The 18605-nt window shown below is 42.3% G+C and overlaps 1 protein-coding gene across 4 annotated transcripts in view; it reads left to right on the top strand.

Moving 5' to 3' along the window:
* Positions 1–3601, top strand: part of PPP6R3 (protein phosphatase 6 regulatory subunit 3) — a 144441-nt gene extending 140840 nt beyond the window's left edge. For all 4 annotated transcript variants that reach the window (XM_041722543.1, XM_041722542.1, XM_041722539.1 and 1 more), the window contains one exon: positions 2090–3601. In XM_041722543.1, coding sequence (XP_041578477.1) covers positions 2090–2141 — 52 coding nt within the window. In that variant the 3' untranslated portion in view covers positions 2142–3601. The remainder of the gene's footprint in view (positions 1–2089) is intronic.
* Positions 3602–18605: the final 15004 nt, after the last annotated feature.

Raw genomic sequence — 18605 nt, 5'->3', positions numbered from 1 at the left:
TGTGGCACAAACCCTGCTTTTGTTTCTCATGGGAATTACAGCCAGAATGAGGAGTTTGCTTCTCTATGATTTAAAAAAAAAAAAATCTTGGTGTATAAAACAAATCAATTATAAGAACTATTTGAGCATGTTGGCTCTAGTGAAAGCTTTGGGAGGAGGAGGCATGGTGACACTACAACATTGATGGATCCGGCCCCAGGTATGCTTCTCAGTGTTTTGGGCAAGTCACCTTTTTTTGCCTGGGGTTTCCAGTGGATGTTTTTTCAAGGGTATTTTGTAGGATCTTATTCCCAGTCAGTTATGTCCTTTCCCTAATTTCTGTCTACAACATTCCTTTATATTGAGATCTGTTTAGAAAGCAGGACAATCCAGGTCTGTTCCAATTTCTAGTTGATTCAGGAGTCTCTTCTTGGTTTCTCAGACATAAATGATACAGGAAGCTCTGGAATCATTTCCTTGGCTCTCTGGAGTGCAAAATTATTTGCCTTGGGGGAACCTGCTTGCTCTTCTACCCACCTAGAGATGTCTGGTGTGAAGAGTCCTGCCCCTCAATCTGCCGGACTGAGGTGGGGGGGGAAACACTGAGGAGGGCCAGTGGACGAAGACAAGGGCATCACATGTGTCCATGCGTTCATCCATCTGTCCTTCCTCTACCCAACACACGTGAGTGTGGCAGCCAGTGGTCTAGGCCTGGGGGTAAAGCAGTAGCATAACAGACACCCAGATGATCTAGGCACATCTAGAAAGAGGTGCTGCTGGAGGATTGGGCCAGCTGGATGGGAGATCAGGAGTCCCACTTAGATGGGGCAGTGGAGAAGGCTGCTCAGAAGGTGGCATTGAGCTGCTGTGATGGCAGGGAGAAGGTAAGTGGTCCGGTGAGCCCATCTGTGTTCTAAGAGCAATGTACGGGAGGTGAAGAGAGCCACTGGGCCTTTCTGTCTGCACTTTTCCCCACATGATTTGTGTCACAACCAGGTATCGGGGCCCCTTGGGTTGACAGGCGTGCACTACTGCACTTAATGGTTTGCACTGCCACGGAACTTAACTTTTTAACTATTGTTTATCAAGCACATGCAAGCCTGTATGCCAAGCACTTTGTATACATCACATACTCCCCCACCTTTAGGGGGGTTGTTGTCCCCCTTTCACAGGGGGAGGAGCTGAACTGGGAGAGGTTAGAAGATGGACTTGAGACCCGGCAGCTTGTGAGTGGTGATGGTGGGATTTGTACCCGGTGTGTCTGCTGGCAGAACCCTGGTCCCCCTGTCTCTGAGGTACGGAGACACCATGAATATAAGCAGAGTGCATTGCTTGTGGAGTCAGCTTTTTGGCTCTCTCTTACAATTAGCAAATGTCTGAAGCCTTGAGCTTGTGAGCTGGTCCAGAAGTACCCGTGTGCTTCTCAGTACATCTCTAAGCACCCTTTCCCAAGCCTGCTTTGTAAAAATCTGGGAATGCCGCCAAGACTGAGATCATGACCTGAGCCAAAATCAAAAGTTGGACATTTAACCAACTGAGCCACCCAGGCGCCCCTAGCATTCCTTCTTCTGTTCTCCCAACTTCAGCCCTAACACTTGCCTGGTGGGAGCACATTTGTTAAAGTACACACCTGTTTTCAAAAGCTGGTCCTGTTTACAAGCCTTTTTTTTCCTCTTTCAGTAGAAGAATCCTGCTTTTCAAGTGTAATTTACGTGGAGTCCAATATATGGAACAAATAAAAAGCTGTTTGAAGGAGGGGATGAGCACATGGCTCGTGATGGGTCTGGGAGCAGCAGTCTAAATACCACTGACCTTGTCTGCAGTGTGCTTCTAGGAGGCCGAAGTGGGATGGTTTTATGGAACTCTGCTCTGCTACAGCCCTTGCTAAATGCCTGTTAACCAGAGCTGAGGTGAAGCTTAGGAACAGTTAGATTTCCTGGAGTTTTTGATTAATGCGTTTTTGAAGCATTCCGTTAAGTAACTATAAGTGCCAGGCTTTGTGCTAGACATTGCATAAACAATATTAAAATAAATGTTCCCATGCTCAGGGAGCTAAACCAAGTTGGTTTTCTGCCTCAGATGCCTCACATGTCTGTCTCTTCCTCTGCAGGACTGACCAGCCAAGCATGCCAGGCGACACATCCGTCAATGGCCCCGTATGATGAGTGACCCCTGCTGCTGCTGGCTGAGGACTGCAGGCCGCCACCGTTCAGGGCCTCTGGAGACGTCACCTGGAGCCCACCAAGCCGTCACTGCTGCACTCACTCTGCAAGGGATCAGGACCAGCAACCTTTATATTCTAGATTCTAAGACATTGTACAGAGAAATCCAGAAGTGTAAAAATATTGCACATTGACAAATACCAAGAATTTTTGCGTATGTTTATATTGTATTGTTCTAAATAATGGGTAGCCTGTGAAATAAGATCGTGCCACCCATGTAATAATAGTAGTAATACTATAGTTAAAATGGCTGTAAGAATAGTTTTATAAAAGTGAATACACAGATCTATTGTATTTGAAACATAACTATTTGACAATTATTAGTGTGACCAAAGTATTAGGCAGTTTTCATACATTTTTCACCTTGTACAAAATTCTGAATTCATTTCTCTTCCAGGCTGGCAAGGAGATGTGGGGTTGAAATGCCCTCTAAGTGTTATTTTGGTTGTTCTAACTTACAAACGTGATTTTGAATAAGAAATATTTGGTGTTCTTTTTATAACCAGTTTTTGATTGGTAACTGTTTTCTGTATTGTTTTAAACAGATCAAAAAATGTAAGTCTATTGGTAGAGATTAAGTATTTATTGCTACAACTTAGTTGATAAATTGATGTTATTGTAAAGCCATATGTTCTGTTAAAGTCTTGTTTGCTTGAAATGGTTATTCCTACAGGTGAAACACTAGACTATTTGGAGTGTACATGGCTTGTGGTTTGAGTTCTTTTGTTTTTCGTTTTTGTTTTTGTTTTTTGTTTTGTTTTGGTAGTTCCTCTGCCTTTTAACCCATTCACCAAAATTTACCTTGTTAACAAGCATCACCAATGAACATTTCTGAGCAATTTGCATATTTAACAAACCTAAACCATATCAGGCAGGCCAGTCGAAGAATGCTCGTGCTACGGATGGATTAGAGCACGTTCATTTTACAGGCTAGTGTTTCCAACTAGAAATCAAAACTGGCACCTAAGCATGGTAATTGTGCTCCTGTACCTTGTGAGGTTTCCACTCGTAACTTCTAAACCAGTGTATTTTTTTTAGAACTGGTTTGTGTATATATATAGTGATTATGGATACTAATTCAATGTAATTTATAATTTTCTATGTCAATATAAAAATACATCACAGCCTTCTCAAACAGCTGAAGCAATATATCGTATATTGCCATATCGTCTGGGGAAAGGGTTAAATTTCTTCACCTCTTGCACTTTTAGATGCAGATCAGGTTTTCATTTCTGTAATAGACAACTATTCATGTATTTTTACATCATTTGTCCTGACCAGTATTTAAAACCAAAAGGATATTCTGAATAATGGCCAACGATTTTTTTAGAACTAGCATCCCAAGCAGCGTGCCTAAACATTACATTGCATATGGAAATAAAAAAAAATCAAATGTTTAATGCCTTATTTCTTATTTACTTTTTCACTGTAAATGGTGTAGGAATTCTGTGTGAGGCTTACCAGGGCAGACCTGTCAAGGACAATGGAGTCTGTAGCGTGCCCTGGGATGGACAGCAAGGGTGCCTTACTTGGCCTTTGCGTGCCTCCTCAGGAACCCTTTCTGTTGTGAGCTACTTTCAGAAGGGACTGTCCTCATGCATTTTCCTCTGGAACCTAGCGCCACCAGAGGACAGGGCTCCTTTCACTTGTCTCAAGGATGCTGACTTCCATGGCGCCGGACCTCGGGGACCGCTGACAGATGGTACACTATTGTCTTGCCTGGTGAAGAGCCTTGCTGGCCACCTCCAGGGCTTGGCTCCAGGGATGGCACTGCTGCCTCCACACAGTTTGGATTTGGTTGGCTTTTTCATCCCATCTAAGGTAACAGCATCTTGTTGCATCCCACCTACCACTGATGCCAGGGCACTTGAGGTTTTTCTTTGGAGTAGTGTTTTGTTTAGTTTGTCTTACATGGGAGGGAAAGGACATAAGAATGAAAAGAAAGTCTGTTGGGGGTGCCAGCCCAAGGGCCAGGAGCAAGTACACTCTCATTTAGTCTCTAGTTTCTGTGTATTGGCCTCATTGAATTGTGAGGCTAACAGATGTCTACAATACAGTTACCTGTATTAAAAATAACTACAACAAAAATAAAGCCTAATTTTTTTGTTTCTAGAAATCTCTTGTACCTTGCTTGGGCTTTAATAACCAGACAAGGTATATGGGGGCACCATTGATTTCTTTTTCCCTACTGTTTTAAATTTTTTATCTAAATTCGGTTTAACTAACAATGTGTAATTAGTTTCAGAGAGAAAATTGAGTGGCTCATCAGTTGCATATAACACAGTGCTCATTACATCTCGTGCTCTCCTTCAACCCAGTTACCCCATCCATCTTCCCACCCCACCCCCAGCAACCCTCAGTTTGTTTCCTAGAGTTAAGAGTCTCTTATAGTTTGTCTCGTCTCTAATTTTGTCTTATTTTTCCTTCCTTTCCCCTGTGTTCATCTGTTTTGTTTCCTAAATTCCACGTAGGAGTGTAATTATCTGATACTTGTCTTTCTCTGACTTTATTTCGCTTAGCATAACATCCTATAGTTCAATCTGCGTTGTTGCAAATGGCAAGATTTCATTCTTTTTTTATGACTGAGTGATATCTATCACATCTTTATCCATTCATCTATCTTTTTGGCTATTATGGACATTGATGCTATAGCACCATTAATTTTTAATGGTCAGGGCTTCCTGACAAAGCTCACAGGCTGTATTTCATATCCCGAGTTAAGGGTATGCCATCCCTAGTGTCAGGGACTCATCTTGCCCACAAGTGTTCAGTGGGTGTACTTCTGACAGAATTGCCTGCCACTAGCTCTTTCAATGGTTTATCTGGTCTCTAGCTTCTCACCTGCTCCATGGGTTGCACTTCTCCAATCTGTATTCTTGGCTTCCAGCCCTACCAGTAGTGTGACTCTTTGGTGATAAAATTTCTCAGGTTTTCCTTTATGATGTTTAACATGCAGTACTACCTCACAGCTGCTTGGTTTTCACTCTCCTTCCACCTGTTCACATAAACAAGTGTGGTTCCTGATCCCCAGAACCTGTCTTCACCAGGGGTTTCTGTGCTGGTCCAGGCACATGCCTCTGCATACCAGGGCTCTGCGGGCATCCCTCCGGGTGATCAAGGGCAGGGCTCCGAAGACAGGGGCTTGTGTTCTCGTCCCACCTCACCCTCTTATAAGGACTAATTTCTCTTTGTCTCAGCTGCTTTTCCTGCCAGAATGGGACTTCATAAAGTTTACAGGCCTAAAAGTAGAATTGTTCTTGCCTATCGTAAATGGTTAATAAATGTTAGTGTTAACTCTTTGCTTACTTCTCAGCCCCATAAAGTCACAAGCTAACCTTTCTAATCCTGGCTTAGAACCTGCTGTTGTACTTAAAACCCGTGCCTCCTGAAAACTCACGCTGCTTCACTCCAGTCAGGTGGCTCCAGGGGTCTGCTACATCCCATGTGCCAGCTCAAGCCCATTACCTGTATTTACAGGTAGCTTTACTGGAACAGCGTATTCATATGCTGTTGATCGCCACTTGACTCATTGCACACCCTGTGTTCTTTCTTCACTTTGATGTACTTTCCTCTTTCTCAATCTCACTCCCATCCGTGTTAATCCCTTTTCAGTCATTAATTTTCAGCATTCAGCATATGCTGGCTCCCTTTGCCTTCACCATCTCTACTAGTTACTTAGAACTTACCAAAGAGAGATGACACAGCGCTGCCTTTGCAGTGATCTCGATCCGCCCCCCAAACACACACCAGATATGTTCTGCATGCATCAAAGGCAAGGACCATGGCGGCTGACAGTGCTGCTGCATGTTGCTTTAGGTGAGGCATTTGGTTTAGTTTGGTTTTGATTTTCCTGGAGGATTCTCTACTTGTTAACATAGAATAGAAAGTCCTTACTGTATGCCAGCTCTGTTCTAAGTGCTTTATGTGCATTCACTTTACTTCACAGTGATTTTATGAGCTAGATAGTTGCTGTCATTTTATACATGCACAAGAGGGGTACAAGTGAACTGGTTTTTTTCCAAGGACGCCCAGCTAGCAAGTGACAGAGTTGTCAAGATTAAGTGTAACACTTAATATTCTATGTAGTAGAATAATACTTGACTGTAAATGTGCATTTAATATTAGCTGTTAGTATACTCCTAGGCAAAGCCTTTTGCCTTGTTTTGCTTAGAATTTGACAGTTTAATTTCAAAGTAGCACAACAAATGGAGATTGGCTGCATGGCATGTTTGATAGCCAAACAGTAGAAATGTTAACAAAGACTGAATAGTGCTCAAAACAGTTCTGAAGCAGATCAGTGTGCATGTGAGAATTAAATTTGAAGAGTGAACTCACAGGAATAAAGACCTTTAGGTGACTTCTGGGACTGCCCCCACCTGCTGCTGGACCTGACCCCCATTGGCTGTTCTCATGATCCACTGGTAGAGTTGAGTAGTTGCAGCTGAGACCATGGAGCCTACAGACCCCAGGACACTGACTCTTGGCCCCTTACAGAGAGGTTGCCAGCCCCTGAAGTAGATCAAGGAGATGGAATAGAATCTGCAAATAGAACCACAAATGCAGTTATTTGGCTTTCAGCAGCATTGCCAAGGCAGTAACATGAGGAAGTCTTTTCAGCCCCTAACTAACGATTGGGTATTTGTATGGGAAGAAATGAACGTTGACTACTACCGTCCGCCTTCTACAAAAACTAATTCAGAGTAGGTTCGAAGTCTTAAACATAAGCACTTCAGCTTCTAAAAGAAAACATGAATATCTAAACGGCTTTGGAATGAGCAAAGTTTTCTTAGAACACAAAGCACAAGTCACAGAAGAAAAATGCAGTGGGATTTTACCACAATCAAATTTTTCTGTACTTCAGAATGAACAAGTAGGCCTTGGCCTGCCATGAAGAAAATGATCTCTGGGTGCCCTGATAAAGGACTCATCCCCTGAAGATAGAAAAATGCAAATCAAAAATAAGATGGAAAACCCAGTTTAACAAATGGGCAGGAGACAGCATCACAAAGAAGTACATGAGTGGCCAAGAATATGAAAAATCATTCAGTGTCCGTAGTCTTCCAGGAATGCAAATTAAAACCACAAAAAGCATTTCCCATCTGATAGAATGGTTAAAGTTAAAAAAAAAAAAAAAACTGACAATACCAAGTACTGATGAGAATGTAAAGCCACTGGGACTCACATTGCTGTCTAAAAGAAGGCATCCAACATGGAAATCTGTTGAGCAAGGTTCCAGTTTTTTAAATTGGGGCTATTTCTACCTTGTGACTTGGCCATTCTAGATATTCATCCAAGAGAAATGAAAATCTATATCCACGGATGATAGACCAGCATATTTACTGTTGCTTTATTCATAATGACAAAAGATTAAAAACATGTCCAAAAGCAGGAAAATGGTTAAGTGGGTTATGGCATATTAATACAATAGAATATCACTCAGCAATAAATAGGAACTATGTATAAGTGCAACATATAGTGTTATCTTAAACGTCAAAGGAAAGGAGCGAGACGTAAGCAAGAGTACTTTATGTGAAGCTCTAAAACCAATCAGACTGACAAGGCTAGAAATGAGAACATGGTTTGTTCCTGAAGGAGAAGGGAGGGGTTAACTGTAAAGAGGCCCAAGGAAACTTGGATCTTCTGTGATGGAGGTTACATGACTGTAGACATTTGTCAAAACTCACTGAACTCAACACCTGAAATCTATGCACTTTATTACACGTAATTTATACTTTAATTTTTTTTTTAAGATAGGGAAAAGGAGCAAAAAATAAAGCAAACACTGAACATTATTAGGGAGGACACATTGCCCTTGTTGCATGGTGACCAGGGCATTCCCTTTCCTACCCAGCAGAAGAGAAGAGGCCAGATCTTGGTGGATTTGGGAAGAGGACCTGAGCATGCTTGGGTCAGCGTTTTCTGGAATCCAGCCTAGATTTGTCTGCCCATGATATATTCTCGGTTACCCGTCACCATACAATAATCTTTCTGTCCTTGGAGATAGAGGTTTGCATTTGTCCAGTGCCTGTTCCGGGTGGGTAAATGTGTCTAACCCAAGGATCAAGTGTTAGGAAACACCCAAACCATGTTCTTCAAAACAGGTTCATTAATAAAACAAATGTTGTAAATCCACATTTGCTGTGTCTTCTCTCCAAGGGGATACTTTACAAGATTAGAGGGGGACAGTGTTTATTATCTTCACTAAAACTGCAACCAACATTTTGTTGCAGGAAGCTTGCAGTGGGGGAGTGGCATGAAGGTGGGGCAGAGTTGTCCCACCTTTGCTTCCCTTTCCTTGGGGGACAGCCACACAATGGTTGACTATAGTTTCATGGTGAAGTCTAATGGACTAAAAGGATCAATAAGTGGGCAATATTGGGGATCATTGTTTTTTCTCCTGGCCTCATTTCTCTGTGGGATCGTATTGCTACACTGACACTCCTGACCTCTCTCTAATCTCACTCTTAGGGGAGGAGAGAGTGATTGATTAATTGGGAAAGGATCTGCATTTTTGGTTCAATGCCTTATGTGCTTTTTTTCACGTTTGCCAGCCTACTGAGGAGTACGTTCTAGCTTGTCTATGTATAAGCTCTGTCCCTCTGGACAAAACCTGTGGTTGTACAGCTCTGCAAGTAGTCAGGTATGTGATTCTGCATTGGGAATGAAGTATTCACAAGCCCACTTAGCCACACATCTAAAGCTAGACTTTCTAACCAGGTTTTGTCTTCCACATTATAATCCTCACCTATTTCTGAACTTCCAGGTAGAGAGAAATGGTTTCCCCTAATCCTCCTCCCAAACAAAAATAAGAAAGGATATAATCTGTTACATCCCATCTAGATTGTCTTTTTAAAAGACAGATGATCAGACTGGGGTTGAAAATAAAACCAGCGGGATCCCTGGGTGGCTCAGCGATTTAGCGCCTGCCTTTGACCCAGGGCGTGATCCTGTAGTCCCAGGATCGAGTCCCACATCAGGCTCCCTACATGGAGCCTGCTTCTCCCTCTGCCTATGTCTCTGCCTCTCTCTGTGTGTCTCTCATGAATAAATAAATAAAATCTTAAAACCAGCAATATATTGTTTATATGAAAGACATAAAAGTGACAAAAGCCGAAGATAGAGGAAAATGCAAACAAAAGACAATATTAAGTTTAGGATTTAAATTTTAAAGCGCTGGGTAAGGTTAAGAGATGGTGCGTCAAACCATAAATACGGTAGCTAAGTAATTATTAGAAATTGCAAAGAGGGATCCCTGGGTGGCGCAGCGGTTTAGCGCCTGCCTTTGGCCCAAGGCGCCATCCTGGAGGCCCAGGATCGAGTCCCACGTCGGGCTCCCGGTGCATGGAGCCTGCTTCTCCCTCTGCCTGTGTCTCTGCCTCTCTCTCTCTCTCTCTCTCTCTCTCTCTCTCTCTCTCTCTCTCTGTGACTATCATTAATTAATTAATTTTTAAAAATTGCAAAGAAAAGGACTTAAGTTTTCAGCTATCGGAGTGATTTCATCAGTTTAAACATCCTGCAGACAACAATAGAACTTCTAAAATCTTGTGTTTGAAGGCAGTGAGTAGAGAGCAGATAGGCTAGGCTGCATGTGCTTGAAGGGCCAGGGTCCTAGAGAGAAAGAAACGCATCAAAGTGAACCTGACAGTCCATGCCGCTTTTCACCTTGCGGACTTAGCTGATTAAGTATGAGGAGCAGCAGAAAGTAGAGGCTCAAAGCTTTCAGCCCTTACAAGGCTGGGGAGACAAATTGGAGCAGATAGCCATGAAGGAGGCCAAGACCGACAGCACAGGATCTTGGGGCAAAGAAACATGAGTGAGCCTGACATTCACTACATAACCTCTCGAGGCCTTTGATGATTCCTAAGCTATGCAGGGAGAGATGCTACAAAGCCAAGCAGAAAATAGCTGAGAAACTAAGAGGCTAAGAAGAGTCTTTAGGCAGCTCAGTGTTGGGGAGACAGAAATTGGAGTTTAGGGACTTCAAAGGAGGAGGGACTCGTGAACATGTTGAAACCACCAAAGGACTACACTCCAGGGGTAAGGGGACAGCAGAGACAGAGCAATCTTAACTACTGGAAGAAACAAATCCCCTCACGAGGACAACTGTATCATCCAAAAAGCTTCTACCATTTTCCATATACAATGTTGGCATTGAGTAAAAACTTAGATGGGCCAGAAGACAACACGTGCTGAGTGATTGAAAATTGGAGAAAGCGGGGGTCCCTGGGTGGCTCAGTGGTTGACCACCTGCCTTTAGCCCAGGCCGTGGTCCTGGAGTCCTAGGATCGAGGCCCACATCGGGCTCCCTACATGGAGCCTGCTTCTCCCTCTGCATGTGCCTCTGCCTCTCTCTCTCTCTCTCTCTCTCTCTCTCTCATTCATGAATAAATAAATAAATAAAATATTTTTAAAAAGTTGGAGAAAGCAGGTGATCCAGATCTTGGAGATTTTAGATTTTAAACTATTAATATATTCAAGACAATAAGTGTCCAATTGGCGAATTTAAATTATATATTACAAAAACAACTGGAATCTATTACAAAGAAAAAATCAGACAGAAATTCTAAAACTGAAAGGTATAATAATTTAAATTAGGAACCCCATAAATGAATTTAAAAGGAGATTGGACAAAGCAGAAGATAAGATTTAGGAACTTATGATAGGCCTGTAGAAAACAGGAAAACAAGTGTGGAGAGGAAAAGGATGGAAAATCCAGAAAAGCACCTACAAGAGATAGAGGACACAGCAAAAAGCTGTAGCAAAAAGCTACATGTATTTGGAGTCCCAGAAAGTGCAGGGGATAAGAATCAGGTGGAAGAAACACCAGTAAGACTTTTCCAAAATTAACCAAAAGACATAAATTCTCCAGATGGCCAAGGAGGAAAAAATACGAGAACCACAACTACCAAACCCCAGAGAAAAAGACATTGCCTTCAATAGACATATTACTTTTCCTCGGAACTTTTGAAAGTGAAAAAGTATGGAGTGACATTTTATGCGCTGAAAGAAGTGCCAACCTGGAAACTCTATGCTTAGCAAATTATCCTTCAAAATGAAAGAAAAATAAAAATAATTTCAGAAAAACAAAAACAAGAGACTTCAACATCAGCAGAGCTGCATTGAAAGGAATGTTCCCTGGAGAAGGAAATCCAGCCGGAAGTGAGAGCACCAGAAAGAGAAATAAGTGACAAAAAGAAATTAATATGCCTGTGTCTTGTGGAGGGGTGGAGGAGGTGAAAAGATACTTGGATTTAATATAATGTTGGGAAAACCGGATATCCACATACAAGAATGAAATTGAACCCTCACTTTATACCATACACAAAAATAAACTTGAAAATAGATCAAAGATTTACCTGCAACTGTTAAAGTCCTAGAAGAAAACACGGGTAAAGTCTCATGACACTGGTCTTGGCAATGATTTCATGGATAGGACACCAAAAGGACAGGCAACAAGAAAAAAATTACAAGTAAGATTACATCAGACTCAAAAGCTTCTGCACAGCCAAAGAAGCAACATGAAAAGGTAGCTAGGAATGGAAGAAAATGTTTGCAAATGGTTGATAAGGGGTTACTCTCCAAAATGTATAAGGAACTCCTACAACAGTAGTAAAAAGAATAACCTGATTAAGAAGTAGGCAAAACGGGACAACTGGGTGCCTGTCTTTTGCCCAGAGTGTGATCCTGGAGACCTAGGATCAAGTCCCACGTCGGGCTCCCTGTGAGGAGCCTGCTTCTCCCTCTGCCTGTGTCTCTGCCTCTCTCTCTCTCTCTCTCTCTGTGTGTGTGTGTGTGTGTGTGTGTGTGTCTCATGAATAAATAAAATCTTAAAAAAAAAAAAGAAGAAGAAGTAGGCAAAGTACCTTAATAGACATTCCTTCAAAGAAGACATGCGAATGACCAATGGGATATATGAAAAAAAAATGTTGACCTTGCTCATCATCAAAGAAGTGACTATCAAAACCACAATGAGATACCACCTCATACTGTCAGGATGGCTCTTAAAAAAAAAAAAAAGAAAAGACAATTGTTGGAGAGGTGGAGAAATTGGAACCCTCAAATGCTGTTTGTAGGAATGTAAAATGGCACAGCCACTATGGAAAACAATATGGAGGTTCCTCAAAAACTAAAAGCTAGAACTATCACATGACCCAGCAATCCCATGTTATTTATCCAAAAGAATTGAAATCAGGGTCTCAAACGGATATTAGCACCCTCATGTTCATGGCAGCATTATTCACAATAGCCAATATGTGGAAATAACAAATGTCCATTGATGAATGAATGAGTAAAGAAACTAGGGCATGTATATATACAATGGAATACCACTCAGCCTGTTAAAACAAGAAATTTCTGTAATCTAGGACAACATGGATGAACCTCCAGGACATTATACTAAATGAAATAAGCTGGTCACAGACACAGATTACATAATTTGTCTTAGATAAGGTAATGAAAATAGTCATATTTATAGGATCAAAGTGTGGAATGATTGCCAGGGGCTGTGGGAGGTCCTTATCAGTGGGAATAATGTTTCAGTTAAGACAGATAAGCTCCAGAGATCTGCACAACCTTGTACCTTTGGTTAACAATAATGTATCCTACACATAAAAATGTACTGGAAGAGTGGGTATCATATTAAGTGTTCTTACCAAACCTAAAAAAATGTGTTTAAGCAAGTAAATGTCTAATTTTACTAGTAAAAAACTCCACATTTTTAAAAAAAGAGATATGTGACCGCAACACAGAAGGCAGAAGGTACACAATTTACCTTTCAAAATCCTGGCATTATCTAGTTAGTGTTGAAAATACTAATTATCCTCTGATAAGGATGCAAGATATGCTCTCTAGGGTCACCACTTAAAAAAAAAAAAAAAGGTGTAACTAGAAGTCACTATAGAAGGGACGCCTGTGTGGCTCAGTCAGTTGGACATTTGCCTTTGGCTCGGTTCATGATGCCGGGGTCCTGGGATGGAGCCCTACGTTGGGCTCCCTGCTTAGTGGTAAGTCTGCTTCTCCCTCTCCCTAATGCAAGCTTATAATGTATCCCGATAACTTTCTGATGTTGCGGGAAGATTTTTTCTATGGTGAACTCTGTGGGCGTTCTCCAAGTATTACCCCTGGACGATAGGAATTGGCTCCTGCGTGCACACACGTACACACCCACACACACATCTATCTATACATACTGGCTTAAGCCAAACTCTTGTCTTGCAGATGTAGAAATTGTTGCTTTGTTTCTCTGATAAAACTGGTTTTAGACAAAAAATAGGGATGATCACTCTCTTAGACCATGCTAATGTTAATAGAGAAGAAGCATTCTTTTCTTTCTTCTATGTGAAACTTGAAATGAGGAAAAGCAATTCTAGTGTAAATCATGCAAGCGCTATAATTACTATAAATAAGAAAATTCAAGAAGATTCAATCACTGTATAGAATGGTAAAGTACCAACTCATTTCTTATATCATATTGTTAAATAAACTGTGTGCAACAGACAAAAAAATAAAAAAAAATAAAAAAATAAAACTTGTTCTCTCTCTCTCTCTCTCACACACATAATGAATAAAATCTTTTTAAAAAAGTTATTAGAGGAGTAAAATAGAATTATACTTGATTGTAGCAGCCATAGAGATGGGCTGCTCAGCTCCCTTTGAAAGGACTTGATTTTATCTCCAAGAACAGAGCTGGATGGCAGCCTGCAGTGAACAGCTCCTTACCGCATGCCTCATCTGTCCTGCCTAAGCCCTGCTCTAGTGGCCCTCACCCAGGTGGTGGTACCAGGCCCCAGCTTTCTCTGCCGAAGGGGAAACCTCTCTAAACAACAATCTTTGTCCCAGGGATCTAGCTCCCCACTGGGTAGTAAGAGATGCCATCCAACCTAACTACATCCTTTTTCCTTTCCTGGTCAGTAGGCCCTTTGTATTCCTAGCTCTACCTTGGTTTCTGCTTCCTGGAGAACCCAACAGTCAACAGCAGGAATGGTCCAGGAAAGCAGGTGGTGAGATAGAGCTTAGAGATTGGCTCATTCACGGCCTGCCTGGGTGCAGCATGGACCAGTAGTGTCTTAAAAGAACCAGCTGGTGGGGGAAATGCACTCACAGAGTGATGACAGGCACTGGAAATGTGCGGGGTCGTGGGAGTGGGAGCTCTAAGGATCGTGGAAATAGGTGGATGTTACTGAGCTGCACTGAGACCCTTCAGCTGGATAATGAAAAGTAGGGAAAATTAACAAGCCAAGTGTGAGAGCCAGAGGGTCTTTTTAGCAGCTTACATTTCCTTCCATCTCACGCAGTGGGACGTCAGCCAAACTGAGTTCAGAATGGCAGCACTTCAGATGGTTGAATGTGGGTGGAGGTAGAACTTTCATGCCAACATCAGGGCCCTGGTTGAGAAAATCTGTGATCCTGACACATGAATGGTGGACACCTATGGAGACTTTGACCCCTCAAACTTTTCTGAGTGGTCCACCCTTCCCCATAGATAAAGAAAATACAGAGGTATTTCTCCCAGGGGGCAACAGGTGCCGCCCGCAGGAGCTAGCCACATTTCCTCTCCTCTCTGCTTAGGCTCGAGCCTACGTTAAGATGCAGTGTAACTTGGACCCATTGGGCCTGATGATACAGGAGGCTGGATTCTGAGGGGCATGTGAAGGAATCAGAGCATAAGGCTAGATTAGGAAGCATTTATTGACTTGAGGTCACTCTCTTGGGATCTAAAATTTAACACCCTGTCAAACCCTGGGAGAGGGTATAAAGTTTCTTAGAAACCTGTCAAAAGCAAGGCCCCATGCTGAAAAATGGACCTGAATTGGAATGCCTGAGCTGCCAAAAATAGGACAGAGAAAGGCTTGCGGACATGGGTATGCTGGAATCCACATGGTGCCAAGGAAGGCCCAGAGATCATACGATTCAGCACAGCCAGGAAAGTACTGGCTGATGACGGGAAAGGTGGCCATTACAGCGTGGCTCAGTGATGGCTGTGAGACGTGAGGGCCCCAAGGCAGTGGAGGCCAGGTGGTAGCATTTAACCACCAGAAGCCAAGGGATTGCAATTACCCCAGCAACTAAAAAGGTCGAGGGATGGCCTTGAAAGACCATCTTCCTAATGGGTGGAGCTTCGAGTGGTGCACCTGCTCGTTTACTTTGTGTGTAAGAAGCAGCCAGAGGTTAGAATATACACAGACTCATGGTTAATGCCAAATGGCCTGGCTGGCTGGTTTAGGACTTAGAAGGAGGGAAATTGAATGACCAGAGATAAGAAGTTGTGGAGTAGAGACATGTGATGGCTTTTGGGAGTGGACACAAAGTGTGAAGGATCGCATAGTACTGCCCAGCATCTTCAGTGGAAGAGACACTAAATAATCAAGCAGACAAAATAGCTCAACTATTAGGAGCCACACCAACACCAAAATGATGGACACAGAAATGACATGGCCACAGCAACAGACATGGAGGACACACATGGACACAGCAGTGTGGACTCCTACTCTCCAAGGCTGACCTAGCTACTTCTCCATCTGAATATTCAACCTGCCAACAACAAGAGACCACCACTGATCCACCAAGGTGGCACTATTACTCAAGGACCCCAACAAGCCACAACACTTGTTGACAACACTGGGCCCCTTTCATTCTGGAAGGGCCAGTGGTATGCACAAAAAATAGACACTTCTGGGTATGGGTTTGACTTTCCTGGCTACAGGGCCTCAGCCAGGGCCAATCTCCAAGGGCTTGTGAAATGTCTCACCTATAGGCATAGATTCTCACAACACAGCTTCTGACCAGGGAACCCACCTTATAGTGAAGGAGACGGGGAATGAGCCCATGTCCATGAAAGCCACCACTTTTTTCCTCCATCCAGAAGCTATCAAACTGGTAGAACATTGTCCTCCTGAATGGACAACCAAAGCACAAACTTGGAGGCAGTAGCCCACCAGTATGGGACACCATCATCCAGGTCATGGCATACACGTTGAATCAAAGACCTTAAATATGGCACCGTATCCTCAATAGAAAGAATACATTGCTCTGGGAGCCAAGAAGTAGAAATAGGAGTGGCTCATTTGGCATCACTCCTAGTAAGCCACAGGCAGCCTTATGCTTTTCATTCCTACAACTCTTGTCTCCACAGGTTTAGCGATCTCTTTGAAGGAAATTCGAGTGACCAAAGAAAAACATATATGCAATGATTATATGAGCATGGGGGGAGGCACACAAGAATACACATCAGAGGGATCCCTGGGTGGCGCAGCGGTTTGGCGCCTGCCTTTGGCCCGGGGTGCGATCCTGGAGACCCGGGATCGAGTCCCACGTTGGGCTCCCGGTGCATGGAGCCTGCTTCTCCCTCTGCCTGTGTCTCTGCCTCTCTCTCTCTCTGTGTGACTATCATAAATAAATAAAAATTTTGAAAAAAAAAAAAAGAATACACATCAGATGTGATACACCACATTAATAGAACGAAGGATAAAAATCATATGATCATAGATGCAGAAAAAGTATTTGAAAGAATTCAAAATTTTTCATGATAAAAACTCTCAATAGGGGCGCCTGGGTTGGTTAAATGTCCAACTCTTGATTTTGGCTCAGGTCATGATCTCAGGGTTTTGAGACTGTGCCCTGTATTGGGCTCCATGCTGGATGTGGAGCCTGCTTCAGATTCTCTTTCTCTCCCTCTCCCTCTGCTCCTCCCCCCTCCCCCATCTCTCTCTCTCTCTCTCTCTCTCTCTCTCTCTCTGAAAAACAAACCCCAAACTCCCAATAAATAGGGCATAGAAGGAATGTAGCCCAACATAGCAAAGACCATATATGACAAAATAGAGTTTGCTTTTTGTTTTTGTTTTTGGGTTTGTTTGGGGTTTTTTTGGTACAAGATAGAGTTTTTATTTCCCTTTGGAAAAATATCCAGACATGGAATTACTGGATCATATGTAGTTTTTATTTTTTTGAGGAAACTCTCTGCTGTTGTTTTCATAGTGGCTGCACCAGTTTACATTCCCACCAACAGCACACAAGGGTTCCCCTACCTTCACATGCTCGCCAACACTTACATCTCTTGTCTATTTGGTAATAACCATCCTAACAGGTGTGAGGTGGCATCTCACTGTGGATTTGGTTTGCATTTCCCTGATGATGAGTGATGTTGAGAACTTTTTTTGTGTCCTTCTTGGCCATTTGTATGTCTTTGGGAAAAGGTGTATTTAGGTCCTTTGCCCGTAGTCTAAGTGGGTTTTTAATTTAATTTATTTTATTTTTACTATCAAGTTGTATGAGTTCCTTATACATGCTGGAGAGTAATCCCTTATCAGATACATGGTTTGCAAATATTTTCTCCCATTTGCCGATTGTCTTTTCATTTTGTGGATTGTTTCTTTTGCTATGCAGAAGCTTTTTATTTATTTTTTTAATTAATTTTTATTGGTGTTCAATTTACCAACATACAGAAAAACACCCAGTGCTCATCCTGTCAAGTGTCCACCTCAGTGCCCGTCACCCATTCCCCTCCAACACCCGCCCTCCTCCCCCCTTCCACCACCCCTAGTTCGTTTCCCCGAGTTAGGAGTCTTTATGTTCTGTCTCCCTTCCTGATATTTCCCAACATTTCTTCTCCCTTCCTTTATATTCCCTTTCACTATTATTTATATTCCCCAAATGAATGAGAACATACACTGCTTGTCCTTCTCCGATTGACTTACTTCACTCAGCATAATACCCTCCAGTTCCATCCACGTTGAAGCAAATGGTGGGTATTTGTCGTTTCTAATTATGCAGAAGCTTTTTAGTCTGATGTGGTCCTATTGTTTATATTTGCTTTGGTTGTTTATGTTTCTGGTGTCCTATCAAAAAATTCTTGCCAAAACCAATGTCAAGAAGCTTTTTTCCTGTTTTCTTCTAAGAGTGCTGCATTTCAGGTCTTACCTTTAAGTCTTTAGTCCATTTTAAGTCAATTTTTGTGAGCATTGTGAGATAGGGATCCAACTGCATTGCTTTACCTGTGTGAATATTCAGGTTTCCCAACACTGTTTATTGAAGAGACTTTACCCATGGAGTGTTCTTGGCTCCCTTGTCAAATATTAGTTGACTGTATATGCATGAATTTCCACTATTTTTATGAGCTATTTGTATCTTTGTATTTCAAATATATCCTTTGTAGAATATTGTTGCTTTTTAAAAAATTTCATCTGGCAATATCTGTCTTTCCCCTGGAGCGTTTGGTCCAGGAGAAGGCTAATTTCCTGTATTGATGAACATTTCAGGCTTGTTGGGCCAGTGTCTATCATAACTACTTAACACTGCCACTGTGGCATGAAATCAGCCATAGACAATAAATGAATAAATGTGTGGCTGTGTTCCAATAACACTTTATTTATAAAAATGGGCAGTAAGCAGTATTTGGCCGGCCAGCTA

Source organism: Vulpes lagopus, chromosome 11 (genome assembly GCF_018345385.1).
Source record: "Vulpes lagopus strain Blue_001 chromosome 11, ASM1834538v1, whole genome shotgun sequence".
NCBI lineage: Eukaryota > Metazoa > Chordata > Mammalia > Carnivora > Canidae > Vulpes > Vulpes lagopus.
The sequence above is the reverse complement of the archived record's forward strand: the minus strand, read 5'-3'. Positions and strand labels throughout refer to the sequence as shown.